Source organism: Gobio gobio (assembly GCF_949357685.1).
Source record: "Gobio gobio genome assembly, chromosome: 20".
Classification (NCBI taxonomy): Eukaryota; Metazoa; Chordata; class Actinopteri; order Cypriniformes; family Gobionidae; genus Gobio; species Gobio gobio.
The window spans coordinates 45,674,521-45,699,637 of record NC_137113.1 but is presented as its reverse complement, the minus strand read 5'-3'; the positions used below and the strand labels follow the sequence as shown (position 1 = coordinate 45,699,637).

The window sequence follows — 25,117 nt, the reverse complement described above, 5'->3', positions numbered from 1 at the left end:
GACACTGATATAGAGAATAACTTTGTGTGACTTTGCAGAGCTTTTCATGTTCAGTTGATATAAATTTATGACTTTAAACCCTGCAAAGAAATGTTAAAATGTAAGGAAATAAAACCCTTTTGTACAAGTAGTTTGGCATAAACTTTTAGTATTATTTTTCTTTTTATTGCTTCCAAATACAAGTAGTAAACCATTTTGTCAAACAGAGTATCCCTAAGAAATTGTCACAATATTCATAACTCAAAAATGTATGTATAATTTTTAAAAAAAATATACAGAAGTTCAGATTTTTAATGTTTTGAAATAAGTCTCTTCTGCTCACCAAGGCTCAATTTGACCATTAATTGATATGTATTTGTGCAATGTTGCTCATGTAACAAAAAGCTGAACATGTAACAAAAAAAAGCATAATAGGACCCCTTTAAGGCAAGACATTACAGGCAAAACAGTTGAATTTTCATGCCAATGGTCAATTTTGCTTCTAATAACATGTTGTCTTTCCTACTATTGGAAAGACAACATCCAAAATACACATTTAAGTGTTTATTTTCTTACACTTTATCTATTTGTATCTGTAGTTTTCAATTACAACACAAATCTGTAAAGGCCGGACTCAGTAAATAGTCAGAAATCTCCACGTCAGCAGCTTTACATACACCAAACTTTACATTTGTATCTATATTCTGAAGGTTTTTACTGAGGGGTTTGTTCATATATCATGCGCCTTTTTTTGTTGCTGTTTACAGTATTTGTGATAAAAATAGATATCCAGAATCTTTATCCAGTGTTCTGATGGTGTTCTGTCTGTTTGTATCACTTCTAGATCCCAAAGTCCAGCTCTACAGAGAAGCTCTTGTAGCTCTCCGAAGCGTTGCTCTGATTTCCGTTCAATGTCCTCTCCTTTAAGAGGTAGGATTGACAATCAACCCGTGACGTGAACCTATTTAAACTGTTTCATTGAGAAACTGAAACTGCAATGTGACCTTTTCTCACAGATACTCCAACAAGTTCCCGACCTCCAGAGAGGGAAATAATCTGTGTTACCCTCAAAAAGGATCCCAAAATTGGCCTTGGTAAGTGGATTACGGACTCCTCATTATTTACTGATATGCATTGAATCTACTCCAAAAAATTAAGTAAAAAATTTGCACTCAATTTGGATGGTTAGATTTAATTCCATGATTTGAGTAAAGACTACTTTCATTTATCAGCTATGACACAGTAAAAGAAACCAAGGGCCCTATTTTAACGATCTGAGCACATGGTCTGAAGCTCATGGCGCAGGTGCACTTAGGGCGTGTCCGAATCCACTTTTGCTAGTTTAACGTCGGAAAAAATAAATCAGTGCGCCCGGCGTATGGTCCAAAAGGGTCTCTTAATGAGTCATGGGTGTGTTTTGGGCGTAACATGCAATAAGCCAATCAGAGTCTCATCTCCCATTCCCTTTAAAAGGCAGTTGTGCAGATTAAAGGGGCGGGCCTGGTTGAGTTAGTTAGTAGTGTGTTGAAAGTACTGCCGGTTATGGTAAGAGGCGGGACATTTCCCAAACACGCTCGAATCGCTTGACCAATCATAGCACACCGATCCAGCGACCAATCAGAGCACAGTGTGCTTTTTAGAAGGAGGAGCTTATAGAGACAGGAACTAAACAGAGCGTTACTGCCAGACTGGGAAAAGAGGAGCTGCGACAATGGAAAATATGGGGAAATCATGTGTTTTTCGATAACCTATTAGACCCCAAAAACAAAATAAACCCTTTGAAAAAGGGCATAATAGGTCCCCTTTAAAGGAACACTCCACTTTTTTTGAAAATAGGCTCATTTTACAAGTCCCCTAGAGTTAAATAGTTGAGTTTCACCGTTTTTGAATCCATTCAGCCGATCTTTGTATCTGGCGGTAGCACTTTTAGCATAGCTTAGCATACATCATTGATTCTGATCAGTCCATTAGCATCTCATTCAAAAAATGACCAAAGACACTTTCAATATTTTTCCTATTTAAAACTTGACTCTTCTACAGTTACATCGTGTGCTAAGACCAACTGAAAATGAAAAGTTGCGATTTTCTACACCTATATGGCTAGGAACTACTTTCTCATTCCTGCGTAATAGTCGTGGATCTTCATGGCCGTACCATGGCTGCAGCGGCGCAATGATGGAAAGCAGCGCCTGAAAGTAGCCCCAGCTAGGAAACTTTCAATGTGACCGGCACTAAGTTCGTGTAGTTGCAGAGAAAGTTTCAGGCTTGCAGCCGACAAATTGTGTTGTGGATTTAGCTGTGTGATTAGCCATGGTTCTGTGTGTTGTAAAGGCCTGTGATAGTAAGTCGAAGGTGTAACTACCACCATGTTTCACAGAATACCAACGAATCATTGCGCCGCTGCAGCCATGGTACGGCCGCGAAGATCCGCGACTATTACGCAGGAATGAGAAAGTAGTTCCTAGCCATATAGGTGTAGAAAATCGCAACTTTTCATTTTCAGTTGGTCTTAGCACACGATGTAACTGTAGAAGATTCAAGTTTTAAATAGGAAAAATATTGAAAGTGTCTTTGGTCATTTTTTGAATGAGATGCTAATGGACTGATCAGAATCAATGATGTATGCTAAGCTATGCTAAAAGTGCTACCGCCAGATACAAAGATCGGCTGAATGGATTCAAAAACAGTAAAACTCAACTATTTAACTCTAGGGGACTTGTAAAATGAGCCTATTTTTAAAAAAAGTGGAGTGTTCCTTTAAATAACACTTAATTTCAACATTTACTCTCTTGATCCAGTCCAATGCAAAGCATGCTGGGAACTAAAAATCCATGCAACAAAAAATTATTAAGGTAGTCCCAACAAAAATGGATTAATTAAACCTCAATTTTACATATTTAAGTGGATTAATAAAAAAATAAGCAAGTAGTGACAAAATGTGTGTTACTTTAGTTCATTTTAATTGATTCAATTGTACAAGCAGCATCGCATGCATGCATTCACATAGAATATTAATTCACTGTTTATTAATTTTGCGTCTAGGTATTGTTATTGTAGGAGAAGACAACTCTGGGAAACTGGAGCTTGGCATCTACATTGCATCCATTGTACCCGGAGGCCCAGCTGACCGAGATGGACGCATCAAACCAGGTGAATCCTTACGGACATCAGATTATTTCATATTGATAACATCAAGACATGACCTCAGAAGTCGCTGTATGAACATTTGTGAAGGCGAGCTCCATCTTTCCATCAGGTGGTCGACTGATCTCTCTCAACCAGCTCAGTCTGGAGGGCGTGTCCTTCAGCGAGGCCGCTGACATCATGCAGAACAGCTCCAGTGAGGTTAAGCTTATTGTCTCACAGCCAAAAGGTACAATCATGCTTTTTTATAGTCTGATACATGTGTGATATGTGACCACAAAACCAGTCATAAGTCGCATGGGTATATTTGTGGTGATAGCCACACTTGTGATGCAACCGTACATGTGTATAAATATGGCGTTTTGTGAAATCATCAGCTCTGTACAAGCGTGGAGGTGCTGATAATCTGGCAGAGAGGAACTACGCGTCGCAGAGCACGATACTGGCTGACAGTCGAGCAGGGGACGACTATCTGGATGAGCTGGTCAGTGTTATGATGACCCCTAAAGGCACCAGCAGGCTCCATGTTCCTGAGGTTCGCATTGTAAACGCACAGGTACTGAAAATGATATACAAGTTCCTTCAAAGGCTGGCTTGTTGCTTTCTATGAATGTTTGTGCGGTGTAGATGCACAATTGTTTCTTTATTATGCAATTTTGGCCCACTGGAATGATAAAAAATCAAATCCTATATTTATTTCTTTACTAGATAAATATGGAATGGTTTATTTCACAGTTTAGATCATCAGTGTTTTTAAAATGTAATAATTCATATATTGTAATTTCATAAGGGTAACATTAGTTAACTACATAGTTAACATGAACTAACAATGAACACTTCTACAGCATTTATTAATCTTAGTTAAATGTTCATCTCAACATTTACTAATACATTTTAAAGATCAAAAGTTGTATCTGTTAACATTAGGTTCTGCTCTGAGCTTTCTACAAAAATCTGAAGCAGCACAACTGTATTCAACATTGATTATAATCATATTTAAGCAGCAAATCATGATATTGGAATGATTTCTGAAGGATCGTGTGACACTGAAGACTGGAGTAAGGATGCTGAAAATTCAGATTTGATCACAAGAATAAATTACATTTCACAACATATTCAAATAGAAAGCAGTTGTTTTAAATTGCCGTAATATTTTAAAATATTAGCGTTTTACTGTATTTTTTATCAAATAAACGAAACATGATAAAATCTTATCGACCCTAAACTTTTTAACAGCATGTGCCTATGGTTAAAGAATCACCCGTGTGTGTGTGTGTGTGTGTGTGTGTGTGTGTGTGTGTGTGTGTGTGTGTGTGTGTGTGTGTGTGTGTGTTTGTGTCTGAGTATATATAAGAGAGATAGAATTGTGTCTAATAGTTGTGTCCATTGTTTCTGTTTTTTTAACAGGATGATTATTCCAGGTCAGGGTCTCTGATCAGCTTGAGACCTGAAGAGTTTATTGTGACGCTTCAGAAATCTGGAGGTAGTCTGGGCGTCAGTATCGCTGTAAGCACACTGTTTTATAGTTTTATAGATTTTGAGACTAAACCAAGAAGGCACATATAAAATGTGAAAAAGATTTAATTCAGGTGTCACGCCTGTCTTAGGTTGATCTTGTCTTTTGGTCCCTTTAGTTCATGTGCCCTGATTGGTTCATTTGTCTTGTGTGTCATGTTCTCATTGGTTTATTGTCTTAGCTTGTTATTAGTTTTGTCTTTTGCCTGACACAACAGAGTAATGCACTGGACAAGTTTTGAATTGCTGAGTGTGGATGCAGGAGGAAAGATATTGATATGTGCATGGGAAGCGGGATAAAGAAATGACTTACAGGCTCCTGCAAAATATAATGATCTAATTATAACAGCATACAGTTGTGTATGTGGAAATTGGAAAAAATAGCCTATAGACATCAGCCATCATGGCCGCCACATCGAAATCCACAAACGTTATCTTGAGGGGTTTGGGACTGGTATCTAATGTGGCAGTCCGTGCGGCTGTGAAAATGTTGCAGGCGATCTCAGCGCTTCCAAGTCCCGTGGTCAAAAGTCTGGTAGTCCCAGAGCGCCACCTGTGATAGCAACCGCCATCTTGTGTGTTTGGGCCGCACACACTTTCCCAGCTCCTCCCGAGGCAGCTGCGTCTGCTTGTGAAACCTTTGTCTGCCCTCTCACGGCCAAGGAGGCCGTCTCTGAAATTTCTGCCTGCTCTATTATGGCCACGAAGGCCATCCACAAACTTACTGTGCCCCATGCCACGGTCAGAAAGGCCATCCACAAACTGCCACAGTCACAGAGGCCATCTATGAACTATCTGTGCCCCATGCCACGGAGGCCGTCCACAAACTATCTGTGCCCCATGCCATGGAGGCTCTCCACAAACTCTCTGTGCCCCATGCCATGGAGGCTCTCCACAAATTCTCTGTGCCCCATGCCATGGAGGCTCTCCACAAACTATCTGTGCCCCATGCCATGGAGGCTCTCCACAAACTATCTGTGCCCCATGCCATGGACGTCCACAAACTAAAAGTGTCCCATGCCACGTAGGCCGTCCACAAACTTTCTGTGCCCCATGCCATGAAAAGCCGTCCACAAACTGTGTCCCATGCCATGGAGGCCGTCCAAAAACTCTCTGTGCCCCATGCCATGAAAGCCGTCCACAAACTGTGTCCCATGCCATGGAGGCCGACCACAAACTAAAAGTGTCCCATGCCACGTAGGCTGTCCACAAACTTTCTGTGCCCCATGCCATGAAAGCCGTCCACAAACTAAAAGTGCCCCATGCCATGAAAGCCGTCCACAAACTGTGTCCCATGCCATGGAGTCCGACCACGAACTAAAAGTGTCCCATGCCACGTAGGCCGTCCACAAACTTTCTGTGCCCCATGCCATGAAAGCCGTCCACAAACTGTGTCCCGTGCCACGGAGGCCGACCACAAACTTTCTGTGCCCCATGCCATGAAAGCCATCCACAAACTGTGTCCCATGCCATGGAGGCCATCCACAAATTAAAAGTGCCCCATGCCATGAAAGCCGTCCACAAACTAAAAGTGCCCCATGCCATGAAAGCCGTCCACAAACTAAAAGTGCCCCATGCCATGAAAGCCGTCCACAAACTAAAAGTGTCCCATGCCACGTAGGCCGTCCACAAACTTTCTGTGCCCCATGCCATGAAAAGCCGTCCACAAACTGTGTCCCATGCCATGGAGGCCGTCCAAAAACTCTCTGTGCCCCATGCCATGAAAGCCGTCCACAAACTGTGTCCCATGCCATGGAGGTCGACCACAAACTAAAAGTGTCCCATGCCACGTAGGCTGTCCACAAACTTTCTGTGCCCCATGCCATGAAAGCCGTCCACAAACTAAAAGTGCCCCATGCCATGAAAGCCGTCCACAAACTGTGTCCCATGCCATGGAGTCCGACCACGAACTAAAAGTGTCCCATGCCACGTAGGCCGTCCACAAACTTTCTGTGCCCCATGCCATGAAAGCCGTCCACAAACTGTGTCCCGTGCCACGGAGGCCGACCACAAACTTTCTGTGCCCCATGCCATGAAAGCCATCCACAAACTGTGTCCCATGCCATGGAGGCCATCCACAAATTAAAAGTGCCCCATGCCATGAAAGCCGTCCACAAACTAAAAGTGCCCCATGCCATGAAAGCCGTCCACAAACTAAAAGTGCCCCATGCCATGAAAGCCGTCCACAAACTAAAAGTGTCCCATGCCACGTAGGCCGTCCACAAACTTTCTGTGCCCCATGCCATGAAAAGCCGTCCACAAACTGTGTCCCATGCCATGGAGGCCGTCCAAAAACTCTCTGTGCCCCATGCCATGAAAGCCGTCCACAAACTGTGTCCCATGCCATGGAGGCCGACCACAAACTAAAAGTGTCCCATGCCACGTAGGCTGTCCACAAACTTTCTGTGCCCCATGCCATGAAAGCCGTCCACAAACTAAAAGTGCCCCATGCCATGAAAGCCATCCACAAACTGTGTCCCATGCCATGGAGGCCGACCACGAACTAAAAGTGTCCCATGCCACGTAGGCCGTCCACAAACTTTCTGTGCCCCATGCCATGAAAGCCGTCCACAAACTGTGTCCCATGCCACGTAGGCCGTCCACAAACTTTCTGTGCCCCATGCCATGAAAGCCGTCCACAAACAGTGTCCCATGCCATGGAGGCCGTCCACAAACTAAAAGTGCCCCATGCCATGAAAGCCGTCCACAAACTGTGTCCCATGCCATGGAGGCCATCCACAAACTAAAAGTGCCCCATGCCATGAAAGCCATCCACAAACTGTGTCCCATGCCATGGAGGCCGACCACGAACTAAAAGTGCCCCATGCCACGGAGGCCGTCCACAAACTTTCTGTGCCCCATGCCATGAAAGCCGTCCACAAACTGTGTCCCGTGCCACGGAGGCCGACCACAAACTTTCTGTGCCCCATGCCATGAAAGCCATCCACAAACTGTGTCCCATGCCATGGAGGCCGTCCACAAACTCGCTCTGCCCCATGCCATGGAGGCCGACCATGTACTAAATGTGCCCCATACCATGGAAGCCGTCCATTAAATCTCTGTGCTCCATGTCATGGCCACAGAGGCCGTCCATGTCTGCTCCGCCGTGTCCTCCTGATCTCTGGTGGTCTTCTGCTCTGCTGAGGAGGTCCTCTCCTCCACCGTCTCTGCCATGGCAGTCCCCGTTGCTGCTGGCTCCACCATGGCCACATGATCCTCCATGGTCTCATCTATTGCTCTACGGTCCAGGTCCGCCACCTATCCATGATCTCACCTACTGCTCCACAGTCCAGACCCGCCTCTGCTTCATGGTTCAGGCCCGCCTCCATGCCATGAACCAGTTCCACTTCCACTTCATGGGCCTGGCCCTGCATCCCTCCCCTTTGCGGCTCCAGTCACTCTTTGATTTTGGGTTTGTCTGGTGTTGAGTAGGGATATGTCACCTATATTTTAGGTTTTGGTTATGTTTATGCTTTCGTGTCTTAAACTACAAAAACACGAACTTGTGAAAGTCTATAGGCGTGTAGTTTTTTTTAACAAAGTGACATCGCCATCTACTGACCCGGCAGCAAAATACAGCGTTTTTAATCATTTTTGAGGATCGGTGGGAGAGGGGATCATATTGACAATTGCGTCGTCTTTACACAAAAAACGCGAAGGAACAACTTGTTGTTTTTAGTACATCTTTGTCACGTACCCTAAATTAATGAATTAATTTGGTATCAAATATATTTTCCACGTATACTTTATGTAGTAAGTATATTAGTATCAATGTACTAGTAGTATACTTGTATGTTCACTATTTAAATACTTCTAGGGACTCATGGCCCACTTTTTAGTTTTAAAAAGTAGACTTTAAATTTACCTAACTAGTTTGCATTTAAGTTTTTAGATTAGCATTTAGATTGCAGCTATTCAATTACAACAGGGGTTAGTAACTAGTAAACTAACAGTATAACTATAAATTCACTTAAACACAACTACATGCCAAGTATACTTAGAATACGTAATTGTACCTTTCTTAAGTAGATCTTAATCAATTAAGTACAAGCCAAATGTACTTAGACTTTTCTGTCCATATAAGCCAAGTATACTTAAGTATAATTTTATGTATATCTCTGATTAGTAGACAGAATGTATACTCTTATTTTTTTTCGTTTAAAGTAAGTAAGCTAATAGCAAACTTCCTTTTGCAAGAGAAGCAAACCTCAGCCAATATTATTCACACAGGTGAAACTTTGAGTTATCTGTTGTACGTCTGCGTCTCCATTGGCTTCCACAGGGTTAGTAGTATCACAGAAGGCCAAACAGAATCAGCTGCCAAAGGGCAAAGAGGAAGAGTGGTCACACGACTATGGATATAAACACGTGGAAGAGGAAAGCACAGGCTATACAGGCTACAGCTAATCTGTCTAAATGGGGTTAAGTAGTTTGAAAGGCATTTGTACTAAATGTCACAGAGTTTAGGAGACCATACCATCAAACACTGAATCCATTATTCTGTGCTCACCTGCTGCTACATGCATGTTCTTGGAAGGTCCCTTGTGAAAAGCACACTTTAACATAAAAAAGAAAATTTCTTAAAAAAGAAATAACGAGTATGAACTGAATGTACTGTTTTATTTTCAATGTACTGTTCTTATCAAAGGAAGTTCAAATGTTGTATGACTATGTGTCTTGATGTCTGAATATACAGGGAGGAGTGAACACAGGTCTCCGTTACGGAGGAATTTACATCAAGAGTCTGGTACCGGGTGGAGTGGCCGAACGAGATGGACGAATCCAGACAGGTACATGTTCACTGTTCTTACCGCCATCACAGATACTGTGGAAAGTGGCACGGATCTGCATCTTTTCTCTGTAGTTCAGTAAATGGTTGCAAGAATGCGTCGGTTTGGTTGAGTCACTTGTGAAGACTAGGGAATGATGATTGTGTGTGTGTGTGTGTGTGTGTGTGTGTGTGTGTGTGTGTGTGTGTGTGTGTGTGTGTGTGTGTGTGTGTGTGTGTGTGTGTGTGTGTGTGTGTGTGTGTGTGTGTGTGTGTGTGTGTGTGTGTGTGTGTGTGTGTGTGTGTGTGTGTGTGTGTGTGTGTGTGTGTGTGTGTGTGTGTGTGTGTGTGTGTGTGTGTGTGTGTGTGTGTGTGTGTGTGTGTGTGTGTGTGTGTCAGGAGACAGACTGTTGGAAGTGGACGGCACCAGACTGCAGGGATTCACAGATCAGCGGGCGGCTGAATGTTTGGCAAGAACAGGCGAGGTAAGCTCTCTCTCTCTATCTCTCTCTCTCTCTCTCTCTCTCTCTCTCTCTCTCTCTCTCTCTCTTCTCTCTTTCTCTCTCTCTCTCTCTCTCTCTCTCTCTCTCTCTCTCTCTCTCTCTCTCTCTCTCTCTCTCTCTCTCTCTCTCTCTCTCTCTCTCTCTCTCTCTCTCTCTTTCTCTCTTTCTCTCTACACACCAGTGCCGTCTTTATGCAATCAGCCCAGCTGTAATCACTGCTTCCTTCTAGGAATTCAGTTATTGCTTATTGAACTTTGTAAAATCCGAAATTACCCTTATAAAGCCTACCATATCATATTTGGTACGTGAATTTTGTAAGGCCTCTGAATTTTTGAGGAAGGTTTTTTTTCATCTCTCAATCATCATTGTATTGCATTGCATAATGAAGTTTTAAAACTACAGAGGTTTGATCATAAAACTAGGCATTTAAATCTCATCTTACTAAGACATCTTACTAAGACATATTGTTGACAGATACACCGATCAGGCATAACATTATGACAGGTGAAGTGAATAACACTGATGATCTCTTCATCACCTGTTAGTGGGTGGGATATATTAGGCAGCAAGTGAACATTTTGTCCTCAAATTTGATGTGTTAGAAGCAGGAAAAATGGGCAAGCGTAAGGATTTGAGCGAGTTTGACAAGGGCCATCTCCAAAACTGCAGCTCTTGTGGGGTGTTCCCGGTCTGCAGTGGTCAGTCTCTTTTAAAAGTGCTTCAAGGAAGAAACAGTGGAGAACCGGCCACAGGGTCATGAAGAAACAGTGGAGAACCGGCCACAGGCTCATGAAGGAACAGTGGAGAACCGGCCACAGGGTCATGGGCGGCCGAGGCTCATTGATGCACGTGGGGAGCGAAGGCTGGCCCGTGTGGTCCGATCAAACAGACGAGCTACTGGAGCTCAAACTGCTCAAGAAGTTAATGCTGGTTCTGATAGAAAGCTGTCAGAATACACAGAGCATCTCTGTTTGTTGTGAATGGGGCGGCACAGCCGCTGACCAGTCAGAGTGCCCATGCTGACCCCTGTCCACCGCCATCAGAACTGGACCACGGATTCTTTTACATCACGTGGATGGCGGGGTGCTAACCCCCTCGGTAGAAAATTTGAAATTGCGTTCTTGGGATACTGCAGTACGATCGAAAAGGGCACTTTCATGATTGCAGGGGCTCAAGCCCCCCGGGTCTGCAACTTACAGGACTTAACGGATCTGCTGCTAACATCTTGGTGCCAGATACCACAGCACACCTTCAGGGGTCTAGAGGAGTCCATGCCTCGACGGGTCAGGGCTGTTTCGGCAGCAAAAGGGGGACCAACACAATATTAGGTCATAATGTTATGTCTGATTGTTGTGTATAGAGTGATGAGTCTAATATGTATATGCATTTTATGTAATTAGTCTGATATGCGGTTATAAACCTCTCATTGATTTATTGCCAGCTATCAGGATTTCATATTTTAGGGTCATATCTAAAGAGATGCATCAAATTGCATATTTATGGGGATTTTTTGGGCCTTTTTTTAACTTGTGATCTCCATATTCTCACTTTATCATACTGTATGATCCATAAAAGCCTAATGTATCAAATATCAAAACATGAAACACCATAACATTTTCTGTATGAGCCTCTTATGCTGCTATTTTTTTATGTAAAACAAAGAAACATTGAAGAATATTTATGCAGCTTTTCCCCCCATACATTTTATGAATGCATGTCAAGGTGACAAAAAAAACCCAAAATCTAAAGATTTTCACAGAATAAAGACTATTGTATGGCTTTTATGAGTTTTTGGAGGCTGATAGATGTGGTCAGTCCACTTCAGCTGAACTGATATTATTTTTCTGTGTCTGTGTGTGCAGGTGGTGAGTCTGGTGCTGGAGCGGGACGGAGGATCTGTGCTGCCGCAGCGCCCTATAAACCCTCAGTTACGGGACACACTCATCGTCCACACACCGAGGAACAGCTGCCCTGCCATCACCATGACGAGACCCTTCGGCGTCAAGCCCAGAGACTACAGCTTCGTGTCGGACGGTAATGAAAAGATGCATGTAAATGCACCCCTTTAACGGTGTATACACTGATTCAGATTCAGTACTGGCGTTTCAGTCTGAAGACGACTACACCACATCATCATATTCCCCCTGTTAAATCATCTTAGAATATGAAATATCACCAAAAGGCTAAAAATATCAGGATATGTTAACCTTTCTCTCCGAGCCCATTCAAACCTTTAAAAACTTGTATATATTTGTTTTGGTTTTATAGTCACCATGAAATAAATTCTGATGTTTATATGGCATATTGCAGTATTTATTATAAATGATTTATCCATGCACATCGTCGTTTTTGTTTTAAATGAATGTGCCTCGTAATCTTGAATCAGAATAACTTCCCCTCCCTTTTGCATCTCTTCTCTCCTCTGATGATGAGGGCGGGGCAAACCTGTCACTCACATGAGATCCACCAATAGCAAACCACAACCGTCCAATCAATTCCCCACGGACAAAATCAAGCCCCGCCCTACATGTGTTCCTGTTTCAAAAAGCTGTTTTACTCAGGGCTACTTCTACACTGTTGCCGTGGGCTGTTTTTCATGTCCACGGGTTGAAGCGACCCCAATTATGTGATATTTAGCCCCAGGAATGAGAATTTTAGCAGGCAGTCCTGCAAAAAAACACACATATTTAACCCCCCGAACGCAATTTTTACTGGAGAACCTTCCCGAAACGCGATTGGGCTTGTTTTGAGCTAGTTTTGAGTAACGATTAGGCAGGTTTTGTTGTGAAAACCTGGCAACCCTGGATATACATCACAATAAGAAAGAAAAGGCAATCGCAACGACTGTTTCATGCCAGTTTTAAAATCTCAAAAACATTTAGATGTCTTTTTATTCCCTTGAAGGGGGGGATTTTTATTCCCATTTCATGCATACTGAGCTTCAGGGCCGTGCAGAGAGTTCTTCAGGGGCAGGGGCTCAAATGTAAAAAAGGGGCATTATGTAAATATATATATATACTTTACCTTATGAGCATAAGGATATATATATATATATATATATATATATATATATATATATATATATATATATATATATATATATATATATATATATATATATATATATATCCTTATGCTCATCAAGCCTGCATTTATTTAATCAAAAATACAGAAAAAACAGTAGCCTAATATTGTGAAATTTATTACATTATGTTCTTTTTAACTTTTTATTAATCAAAGAATCTTGAAAATAGTATCACAGTTTCAATCATTGACATTAAATCCTCATATTAGAATGATTTCTGAATGATCATGTGACACTGAAGAGTGGAGTAATGATGCTGAAAATACAGCTGTGATCACAGGAATAAATTATATTTTAAATAATTTTAAAATAGAAAAACATTATTTTAATAATATTTCACAATATTGCTGTTTTTTATCAAATAAATGCAGGCTTGATGAACATAAGAGACTTTCATAATGCTGCATAATATTCAAAAATGGTAATATAATAAAGTCCTTTCACGTATCTTCACATAATAGGCCTGTATGCTGGTGGCACTTGGTTTTTGTTAACTTTGATAGTTTCATGAAATGGTAAACGGTGTATCAATATACATAAATACAAGTGAATTTAACACTTACCATTAATGCAACGTTTGCTGCTGCTGCTGCTGCTGCTGCTGCTGCTGTGGTTTTGTGCAGGGATTTGTTTGTTGTCTGTTAAAATCGATTTTGTCAGTGATGCAATTTATAAAATGAGACAAACCGCAGGAAATCGTTCCACAAACGTTAGTTCGTCTGTCCATGTAATTTTCAACCGATTTATGAATAAGAACAGAAAATTACCGCTCCACTTCACATCGCCCAATGGAATTTGAACTTGCTTTGCCAGATCACGATTGGTTGGTGTATATACATGACAAACGGGCATTGGTGAATTGTGTAATACTTTAAAATATATAATATATAGATTTGTAATTAAATCAACACATTAGCTCTGATTATGGATGAAAAAAAATATTGGTTTACTTTTTTTCCCGTAAGGCCACACACTCTCTGAAAGGACCATATTTGGCTCGAGAGCCGCTTCCGAACAGAGGAAAATCAGCTGTCAATCAAAACGCACGCGATCCATAGCAACGCGTTATGGCAACGCCTCAACAGAAATTGTCCGACTTTTGAGCCGTTCGTTACCATTGTATACATTGTCATGTTATAATAATTACATTTATTTCGTTTTATTGACCACGATATTATCATTGATATTTGTCTGAGAGGGGCACTTTTGATTCATTTTGAAAAAGGGCAGGGGCTCGAGCACCCAAAGCCCCCCCCTCTGCACGTGCCTGCTGAGCTTTTTACCAGTGTTAATTTTGACAGCAAATTTTGATTTAGTTTTAGTCGTAGTCTTTTGACTAGAATGCCATTTAGTTTTAGTCATATTTTAGTCTTGAATTGTTTTTAGTTTTCGTCTAGTTTTAGTTGACTAAATATCATACGATTTAAGTCAAATAAATCTACAGTAGATTTAGTCTCCTAAAATCTAATGAGTTTAGTTCAATTTTAATACATTAAGCATTTAAGCATTACATAACCGACTGTCACTTGAACTGACATTTTGACATCATTTTTATTTTTGACATTAAAAATATACGAAAGAGCTCAGTTCACTTTTTTGTCTGTTTTTTAAAAACATCTATATAGTTTTTGTAACTTTGTATTTCTGTTTTAGTCAGTAGGCCATATCAGGTTAAGCTAAAGCTTCAAATAAGTTTGTTTATTTATTTTTTTTAATTTCAGTTAACATTTATTTAATTTCAAGTAATGAAGGTTTTTTTTAATGGTTTTAGTGAACTATTATAACCCTGATACTTTATTGAATATGTGTCAAATACTGGTTTTTGCTCCTGACTATAAATTAAATGGGAATTAAATTGAATACAGTTTATTGTGTAAGCAAAAACGAATATATAATGTGTGACTTTTAATGATAAACAAGCTCGAAATACACATAAACTCTTATTTTGAAATGTCTGCGCCTCTATTGCAGTTTCAGCTGCTCATTCAAGTTCAGATGAGATAAAATATGCATTGTTACAACCGTCTAAAACATATTACTATATAAACATCGTAAAGTAAACATTGTCATTATTCATCAGCATTAGTTCATAAACAATTGCATGGCATAAATGTGCGCTAATGTAGCAGGCAGCCCTGCAAAAAAACACACATATTTAACCCCCCAAATGCGATTTTTACCGGAGAACCTCCCCGAAATGCGATTGGGCTTGTTTTGGGCTAGTTTTGAGTAACGATTGGGCGGGTTTTGTTGTGAAAACCTGGCAACCCTGGATATACATCACAATAAGAAAGAAAAGGCAATCGCAACGACTGTTTCATGCCAGTTTTAAAATCTCAAAAACGTTTAGATGTCTTTTTATTCCCTTAAAGGGGGGGTGAAATGCTGTTTCATGCATACCGAGCTTTTTACACTGTTAAAGACTTGGATTCCCATGCTAAACATGGACAAAGTTACGTTGATTGGTTACAAGGTAGTTTGTGACATCAGAAACACCAATGATGTCTTTGGTTCACTGCAGTTTTAAGGAGAAAACACTCAACAATGGTGTTGACTTATGTATCTGCACATGGTTTGTCTTAAAGCATATTAAAAACACCACATAGACATACAGACAACATTAAAACCTTTAAAGAAACACACAGATGCCCTGTCCACTGTGCTTCAGGATTACCTCCACAGGTCATGTGACGTCACCTCCACAGGTCTGGCTTAAATGTGTCTAATTCTGTCCCCAGATAACATTCAGGAAGTGACTCTTAAGAAGAGACTGAACGGTCTGGGCTTCAGCTTTTTGATCTCAGAGCTGGACACTTCCCTCGACTGTGGCTCCATTGTGCGAATAAGAACGCTGTTCCCAGGTCAGCCTGCAGAGGAGAGTGGCAAGATTCAGGAGGGAGACGTCATTCTGTCCATTAACGGACAGCCACTGAAGGGCTTGTCCCATCAGGTAACAAGGGAGCTTTTCTTTAACCATTCCAGACATGATAGGATTATGAACGTAAACCATGTGAAGGGTCAGGACTTGTTAATTATGGTCCAATTATTCCTTTCTGGGCAAACAAAGAGCAAAGACAAAGACCATTACTTTTAAATTGACATTTGGCCTGTGAACTCTGACCCTTCAGCAAGTGCTGCAGTTACTGAGGAATTGTCCTTCAGAGGTGCGGCTGGTTCTCTGCCGTCCTGCTCAAGGTATGGAGAGAATGCACAACACACACAAAATAGACTCATTCATCTGTTAATACAACAATACTTAAAGTACAGTTTGGAATCAGTTTTCCGAATATTAAATCAATTTTAATGTTTTTTAAAGAAGCCTCTTATTATAAATACTATTGCAATTTAAAATAACTGTTTTCTATGTGAACATATACAACCCCAAATCAGGAAAAGTTGGGACAGCATGGAAAACGCAAATAAATAAAAAAGAAGTGATTTCTAAATTTACTTTGACTTGTATTTCATTGCAGACAATATGAACACAAAATATTTCATGTTTTGTCTGGTCAACTTCATGTCATTTGTAAATATGCATCCTTTCCTGTCATTCAGACCTGCAACAGATAAAAAAAAAAAAAAAAAAACAGGAGCAATTTAGGGCTAGTAATGAGGTAAAATGGTTAAATAATGATGTGATTTGAAACAGGTGATGTCAACAGGTGATTGTAATTATGATTTGGTACAAAGGCAGCATCAAAGAAAGGTCTAATCCTTTAGGAGCAAAGATGGGCCGAGGATCGCCAGTTTGCCAACAAATACGTGAGAAAATTATTGAAATGTTTAAAAACAATTTTCCTCAAAGAAAGATAGGAAGAGATTTGGATATTTCACATTCAACAGTGCATAACATAATTAAAAGATTCAAGGAATCTGGAGGAATTTCAGTGCGTAAAGGACAAGGGCGCAAGCCTAAGCTGAACAACCGTGATCTCCGATCCCTCAGGCGGCACTGCATCAAGAATCGTCATCATCTATAAGCGATATCACCACATGGGCTCAGGACTACTTTGGCAAACCTTTGTCAAGTACCACAATACGTAGTTACATCCACAAATGCCAGTTAAAACTGTACTGTGCCAAAAGGAAGCCCTATGTTAACAGTGTCCAGAAGCGCCGTCGACTTCTCTGAGCTCGGAGGCATCTGGGATGGACCATCACACAGTGGAAACGTGTACTGTGGTCAGATGAATCAGTATTTCAGGTATTTTTTGGGAGGAATGGACGCCGTGTGCTCCGGACCAAAGAAGAAAAGGATCATCCAGACTGTTACCAGCAACCGACCTGTCTCCAATAGAGAATGTGTGGACAACGAAGACCCCGTACTGTTGCCCACCTTAAGACTTGTTTGCAGGAAGAATGGGACAAAATTACACCTGAAACACTTCATCACTTGGTGTCTTCAGTCCCTAAACGTCTTTTAAGTGTTGTGAAAAGGAATGGCAACATTACAAAGTGGTAAATGCTTTACTGTCCCAACTTGTTTTTAAATGTGTTGCAGGTCTGAATGACAGGAAAGGATGCATATTTACAAATGACATGAAGTTGACCAGACAAAACATGAAATATTTTGTGTTCATATTGTCTGCAATGAAATACAAGTCAAAGTAAATTTAAAAATCACTTCTTCTTTTTTTTGCGTTTTCCATACTGTCCCAACTTTTTCTGATTTGGGGTTGTAGGAAAATGTAATTTATTCAGGGTTCCCACTCGTCCTGGAAAACCTGGAATATTGATGACAAATTTTCCAGTCCTGGAAAACACATGGAAAATGAGAGAAAATTTTAAATTATAATTTTTTTTTAATATAAAGTTTTTCGTTTTTTCTTTAGCCGAGAACAAAGAGCTCATCCCTGGCTCAAAACAATGACATTAAATTACATTAAACAAATCATTAAAATAGTTCTAATATTTTTTTTCAATGATATTGACACGAGAACATTTGTCATAATGTATGATTAGGAGCTCATATTAAAAACTGATTTTATTGTTAATGCTGCGTTCACACCGAACGCGAATAGAGCGTCTGGCGCGAGTTATTTCCATGTTAAGTCAATGGAAAGGCGCTTTAACGCGCGTCTGGAGGTCCTGCGGCGCGATAGACACGATTCCGCGTCATTCGTGTGTCCAATTCGCGCGAATGACGCAAATTGAGCGTCTTAAGCGATACGCGCATTATGCGCGAGTGGTGCTTTTGTGCATTCTCGCGTTAGAAGCGAATTCGCGTCTGACCCCGAGTTGAAAAATCTGAACTTTGCCGTCAATTCGTGCCACGTTAACCAATCAGGAGCCTGCTCGCTGCTGTCACGTGGTGAAGTGACGTGATGAGAAACCCCGCATAATTTAAAAATATTACTATTGTGTTACAAAATGTAGTTTTAAGACTTTTTCAGGTGAGAATGTAGTTGTTTAAAGCTCAAATCTGTGGTTTATTTATAAAGAGATCAAATAAAAAAATATTTTTGTTTTTGGAGTTAGGGTTAGGGTTAGGGTTAGGGTTAGATCCAGGCGATCACCAGGCGCTCAGCGCTCATTAACCCCGGCAAGAGCAGCCTTTCCTCTGCCAGTCCTTCTGCCGCTGGCTCTGATGTCCTGTAGTGGTTTGTCTTGTGTGGATCTAACGGGCAATCTTTGATGTCATGAATCTATAATTTGTTGTCTGCCAAATCGTTTTGACTGAGGGCAAAGAGAAGTTTCATAACTTTATTTTTTAAGGATATTTAAATATACATGCAGTGAAGATAATGTAGGAGTTGCCTGGACCACATTTGTGTGGCTATTAATGTTTAATATATATTTTTAATGAAAATGAAAAGAGGCAGAGTGGTGTTTTATGACCCTTGAACGCGCATCTATTTAGCTTCAAACGCTCGATTTATTCGCGCGTCCAATTCACTGTGGACTCGCAAATGGATTCAAAATGTTCAAGCGTCCAACTAGACGCGGTAGACGCCATTTTGACGCTCTATTCGCGTTTGGTGTGAACGCAGCATTAAGTCATGGCAATAAACAAAAAAGGTAATTGCAACTATTTATCTCACAATTCTAAAAAAATAGTTCTCGCAATTGCGAGTTTACATAATTATATCTTGCAATTTTGTAAATCAAAACTGTTTGAATTGTGTGAAATAAACTCGCAATTCTGACTTTTTCTCGCAATTGCGAGTTATAAAGTCCAATTCTGAGGTAAAAAAGACTGACTTTTTTCAGAATTGCGAGTTTATATCTCACAATTCTGACTTTATAACTGACTTTATAAATGTTTGAGGATATATCACAATTATGTGAACTCGCAATTGACCTATCGGTAAGCCCCGCCCCCCTTAGTTACTGTTGCTAACTCGGACAAACAAATGGAGTTGCTAACTGTCTTACAATGATATTACATTACATTGGCTCATCTGGGTTCGAGGGGAGGGGCTTACCGATAGGTCAATTGCGAGGAAAAAGTCAGAATAGCGTGATAAAAAGTCATAATTACCTTTTTTTTAATTCAATTTGACAAGATACTCGTCGTTTATTCCAGCCGTAGTAAAATTGATAATGTCCTGGAAAGTGATCGCTGAAAAAGAGTGGGAACCCTGTTTATTCCTGTGATCAAAGCTGAATTTTCAGCATTACTCCAGTCTTCAGTGTGTTGGGGGATAACAGTTTAGGACCCAAGACCTGTTGTGAAAAATGAAGACCAAGAGTCAGGAGTGCAAATAAATGAAAGAGAAATTTACTGAAGAATAGTTTGCAGTTTCATCAGCAGAAGCCAGCTTCAAGTCTCACATGGTCTTTCAGAAATCATTCTAATATGATGATTTGCTGCTCAACAAACATTTAAGATTATTATTAGAAATGTTTTTGCTGTTTGAGGTGAGATTTTCTTCAAATAAACTCTTTTATTCAGCGCGGACACGTTCAATTTGATCACTGAAGACTGGAGTAATGATGCTGAAAATTCAGCTTTGATCACAAGAATAAATTACATTTTAATATATTCATATAGAGAACAGTTCTTTACTGTATTTTTGATCAAATAAGTGCAGCCTTGGTGAGCAGAAGAGACTTCTTTCAAAAACATAAATCTTAATGATTCCAGACTTTTGACCGGGAGTGTAGCCTATGCAATTTCTTATTTATTTATTTATAATGAAATATTCAAAGTGAACAATGTCACTGATTTGTGTTTACAGTAACGTGGAATCATGTTTTCTGTTGTTCAGGAACACTTCCACCTATATCTGAGAAAATAGGCCAACTGACCTGCAGCTGAACCGTGAAAGAAGTCCTATTGAATCCTGGGAAGGAAGGTCATAGAGGAGTCCTGGTGCATTATGGGAGAGGATGGATCCTTCAGAGCGGTTGGTCACAACAGAGTGGAGCTAGAGAGTTTGATTTTCCTTTAATAAGGTGGATGATGCGCATAAGTAAAATTATAAATTTTCCTATACAGCCAGATTGATTTCTGTGACTTTACCGAAAATCTAGTTCTCGCACTTTAATAATCTCGACTTCTGCTTTCAAGTCAGTTAGGTTACTGGAGACATTTCTGTATGCTAACATGGCAGTGCAGAGATTCTCACACACACACACACACACACACACACACACACACACACACGCTTTGAATGCTTTCTAGGGATAATCCTGGACTTGTAAAAGCAAGGTCAACATGTGCAGGATCTCAGCACTTAATCTAGTCACAACTTGACCAAACATGTTTGAGGGCGCCAGCCAGACTTTAATATCATTACCACTGCACTTTAAAGAGATCAACTAGAAGAGTGTCTTTTATTTTACTGAAAGTGTGTTGTTTGTGTCTACAGGTCATGTCAAATACAATTCAGTGTCTGAACTCTTCCAATGATCCACGGTGCTGATCATTTCCTGCTCCTTTACTCGACTGGATAAAAAGGAGAGTGTCAGTAAGCCCTTATTTATTAATGATTTGTATGACACACACCACTCTTTAGTTCCTGTCTTCATGAAGCCCCTCCTTCTGAAAAGCACACTGTGCTCTGATTGGTCGGCTGGAGCAGTGTGTTGTGATTGGTCGAGCACTTTGAGCGTGTTTGGGAAATGTCCCGACAGTTTCAACACACTACTAACTAACTCAACCAGGCCCCGCCCCTTTATTCTGCGTATGAATGATTTAAATGAGGAATATTGTGACGTGATCGTTGCCGGAAGAAAACTCAAGACTATAATGGAGTTCAGAAACACTGACCCTGATATAGAGGAGAACTTTGGAACAGCCACATCACAAACTAAAGAGAGATGAACATGGAAAAAAGCATAATATTAATTTAATGCATGTTTAATACAAAAGAGTTGAAATGTTCTAAATGACTGAATACATAAATTTAATACAGTCTTTTTGTATTTACAAACAGCTCGCTCACCCTGTGGCAAACTAATGTTTGCACTGAAGTTCCTGCAGATCCAGAAGTTGTCCACAAGGTGGCATTACAGCTTCAGAAACTATTCATGTGACCCAAAATAGTTTGACTATTTTTTTTAGTCTATTACATTAGTCCATACTGAATTCTACTAAGCACACTTTACGCCACCTTGACCTTGAAATAACCTCAATATAAAATGTTTTTCTGAGCACCAAACCATGCTGAAGGCAGCTTACTGTAACATACCCCTTTACCTTAACTGCAATAACAAGCCATTATTATTTTTTTGGTGCCTTGCAGTCAAAATAAGATATTACAACTTTTACACATTTCAGATATGCAGTCTCAATAACTGAATGATGTACTGTATGTTTTAAAGCTTCCGCCTGATCCTTAACGTTGCAATAAACATTGAAACGTTTTTGAATATATGTAAACTGTTTGATTATTATTATTTTATTTTATTTTTTCAAATAAATGTTACATGTGACAGACAGACAGACAGACAGGTGGATAGATTTATTTTACATATGGATGGATGTTACGTCATTAGACTGGATGGATGGATGGGTGTTATGTCATATGACAGGATGGATGGATGGATGGATGGAACGTCATATTAGACAGACAGAGAAATAGACAGGCAAAATTATGGATGGATGGATGGATTTATTACATCATATTAGACAGAGAAATAGATGGGTGGATGGATGGATGGATGGATGGATGGATAGATAGATTTGTTACATCATATTAGACAGAGAAATGGATGGATGGATGGATGGATGGATGGATAGCTTTATGTTATGTCATTAGACAGAAATAGACAGATGATGGATGGATGGATAGATTTGTTACATCATATTAGACAGATGGATGGATGGATGGATGGATGGATGGATGGATGGATGGATGGATGGATGGATGGATGGATGGATGGATGGATGGATAGCTTTATGTTATGTCATTAGACAGAAATAGACAGATGATGGATGGGTGGATGTAAGGTCATATTAGACTGGATGGATGTATGGCCGACTTTATACAGTCTAATCAACATATACTCAAATCTGTAATAAACTGTTATGACTAAACAGATATAAATAATAACTCTGAGTTTCATAACATAAGTTCTCCTCATCATCCTGAGAAGAAACATCTGCAGAATCCATTGAAGGACCTGCGGGATCACAGGTTAGTTACAGAACGGCTCTGACCTCAAATATGGGCAGAAACATTCAGCCTGTGTCCATCCTGTCACACACACACACACACACACACACAACTGCTGAGGTCACTGACCATCACGGGTGGGAATGTGTCATTAAAACTCAATTCTTTGAAAATGTTTGGTATGCAGGGCTGGAAGGGTTACTTAAAAATGCATTCCAGTATCAGTGACTCATTCCTTATTAAAATGAACCAATAACAATCCAAATATGTTGAATATGAGAAGATCACAGGAAACTTCATAATTAATCACCATGACCTGCAGGAAAGTAGAAGTAGTTTTTGTATATTGTTTTTGCATTACAAAAAAATAAAATTAAGTTTAAAAAAATGTAAATAAATAATATATATATATATATATATATATATATATATATATATATATATATATATATATATATATATATATATATATATATATATATATATATATATATAAAACAAAAAATAAATATAAAAAAAAAAATCCACAGAAAATGTCACACAAATGATTGGAATTTAAACCCATTATAATATATATATATATATATATATATATATATATATATATATATATATATATATATATATATATATATATATATATATATATATATATATATATATATATATATATATATATATATATTTATTATATATATATATATATATATATATATATATATATATATATATATATATATATATATATTTATTTATATATATATTTATATATATATATATATATATATATATATATATATATATATATATATATATATATATATATATATATATATATATATATATATATATATATATATATATATATATATATATATTATATATGAAAACTCACCTAAAGGATTATTAGGAACACATACTAATACTGTGTTTGACCCCCTTTCGCCTTCAGAATTGCCTTAATTCTACGTGGCATTGATTCCACAAGGTGCTGAAAGCATTCTTTAGAAATGTTGGCCCATATTGATAGGAGAGCATCTTGCAGTTGATGGAGATTTGTGGGATGCGCATCCAGGGCACGAAGCTCCCGTTCCACCACATCCCAAAGATGCTCTATTGGGTTGAGTTCTGGTGACTGTGGGGGCCATTTTAGTCCAGTGAACTCATTGTCATGTTCAAGAAACCAATTTGCAATGATTGGAGCTTTGTGACGGTGCATTATCCTGCTGGAAGTAGCCATCAGAGGATGGGCACATGGTGGTCATAAAGGGATGGACATGGTCAGAAACAATGCTCAGGTAGGCCGTGGCATTTAAACGATGCCCAATTGGCACTAAGGGGCCTAAAGTGTGCCAAGAAAACATCCCCCACACCATTACACCACCACCACCAGCCTGCACAGTAGTAACAAGGCATGATGGATCCTACTTCTCATTCTGTTTACGCCAAATTCTGACTCTACCATCTGAATGTCTCAACAGAAATCGAGACTCATCAGACCAGGCAACATTTTTCCAGTCTTCAACTGTCCAATTTTGGTGAGCTTGTGCAAATTGTAGCCTCTTTTTCCTATTTGTAGTGGAGATGAGTGGTACCCGGTGGGGTCTTCTGCTGTTGTAGCTCATCCGCCTCAAGGTTGTGTGTGTTGTGGCTTCACAAATGCTTTGCTGCAGACCTCGGTTGTAACGAGTGGTTATTTCAGTCAAAGTTGCTCTTCTATCAGCTTGAATCAGTCGCCCATTCTCCTCTGACCTCTAGCATCAACAAGGCATTTTCGCCCACAGGACTGCCGCATACTGGAGGTTTTTCCCTTTTCACACCATTCTCTGTAAACCCTAGAAATGGTTGTGCGTGAAAATCCCAGTAACTGAGCAGATTGTGAAATACTCAGACCGGCCCGTCTGGCACCAACAACCATGCCACGCTCAAAATTGCTTAAATCACCTTTCTTTCCCATTCTGACATTCAGTTTGGAGTTCAGGAGATTGTCTTGACCAGGACCACACCCCTAAATGCATTGAAGCAACTGCCATGTGATTGGTTGATTAGATAATTGCATTAATGAGAAATTGAACAGGTGTTCCTAATAATCCTTTAGGTGAGTGTATATATATATATATGATCAAACTAAATGTAATAATTCATAATATTTAATATTACATTTTTTAAAAATCAGGGTCTTGAACGAGGTTAAAATAATACAATTAATATCCAAGCCAGTCAAAAGTAGTAAAGATAAATTAAGGTATGAGGGGAAAAAATGTTACTAGTCATTTTTAATGTGAACAAAAAACAAATCAAATTATTCAAAAGTAAAAATCAACCTTGGGACAAAAGGAAAGAATGTACAAACCATCTACAAACGCGCTATAAGGTTGTCTTTCACCAAAGCATCTCACATTTTCTCCGCGTCTCGTGCAATAAGCGCTGCGTTTTGAGGAAACCCAACTTTTAAAATCCCATCCTGAGAGCTCCAGCTGTTCCACATGACCGGAGGAACGCGAGGAACCACCGAACAGCTTTTATAGGGCTTAGATGAGGACACTATATGGGTTTGTTT

The 25,117-nt window shown here is 39.7% G+C and overlaps 1 protein-coding gene and 1 long non-coding RNA gene across 3 annotated transcripts in view; both read left to right on the top strand.

Annotated features, from left to right (window-relative positions):
* frmpd2 (FERM and PDZ domain containing 2) overlaps positions 1-21,879 on the top strand; it is a 57,867-nt gene extending 35,988 nt beyond the window's left edge. The window contains exons 17-30 of one of the 2 annotated variants that reach the window (XM_079845729.1): positions 824-909; positions 996-1,073; positions 3,022-3,129; positions 3,236-3,352; positions 3,501-3,679; positions 4,531-4,629; positions 9,335-9,428; positions 9,806-9,891; positions 11,772-11,943; positions 15,733-15,944; positions 16,123-16,189; positions 20,206-20,343; positions 20,809-20,901; positions 21,376-21,879. In XM_079845729.1, coding sequence (XP_079701855.1) covers positions 824-909; positions 996-1,073; positions 3,022-3,129; positions 3,236-3,352; positions 3,501-3,679; positions 4,531-4,629; positions 9,335-9,428; positions 9,806-9,891; positions 11,772-11,943; positions 15,733-15,944; positions 16,123-16,189; positions 20,206-20,255 — 1,348 coding nt within the window. In that variant the 3' untranslated portion in view covers positions 20,256-20,343; positions 20,809-20,901; positions 21,376-21,879. Of the gene's footprint in view, positions 1-823; positions 910-995; positions 1,074-3,021; positions 3,130-3,235; positions 3,353-3,500; positions 3,680-4,530; positions 4,630-9,334; positions 9,429-9,805; positions 9,892-11,771; positions 11,944-15,732; positions 15,945-16,122; positions 16,190-20,205; positions 20,393-20,808; positions 20,902-21,375 lie in introns of both variants that reach the window. The other variant, XM_079845728.1, reaches the window with a different exon arrangement.
* Positions 1-25,117, top strand: part of LOC307117027 — a 527,365-nt gene that overhangs the window by 342,957 nt on the left and 159,291 nt on the right. The gene's annotated exons all lie outside the window — the stretch shown is intronic.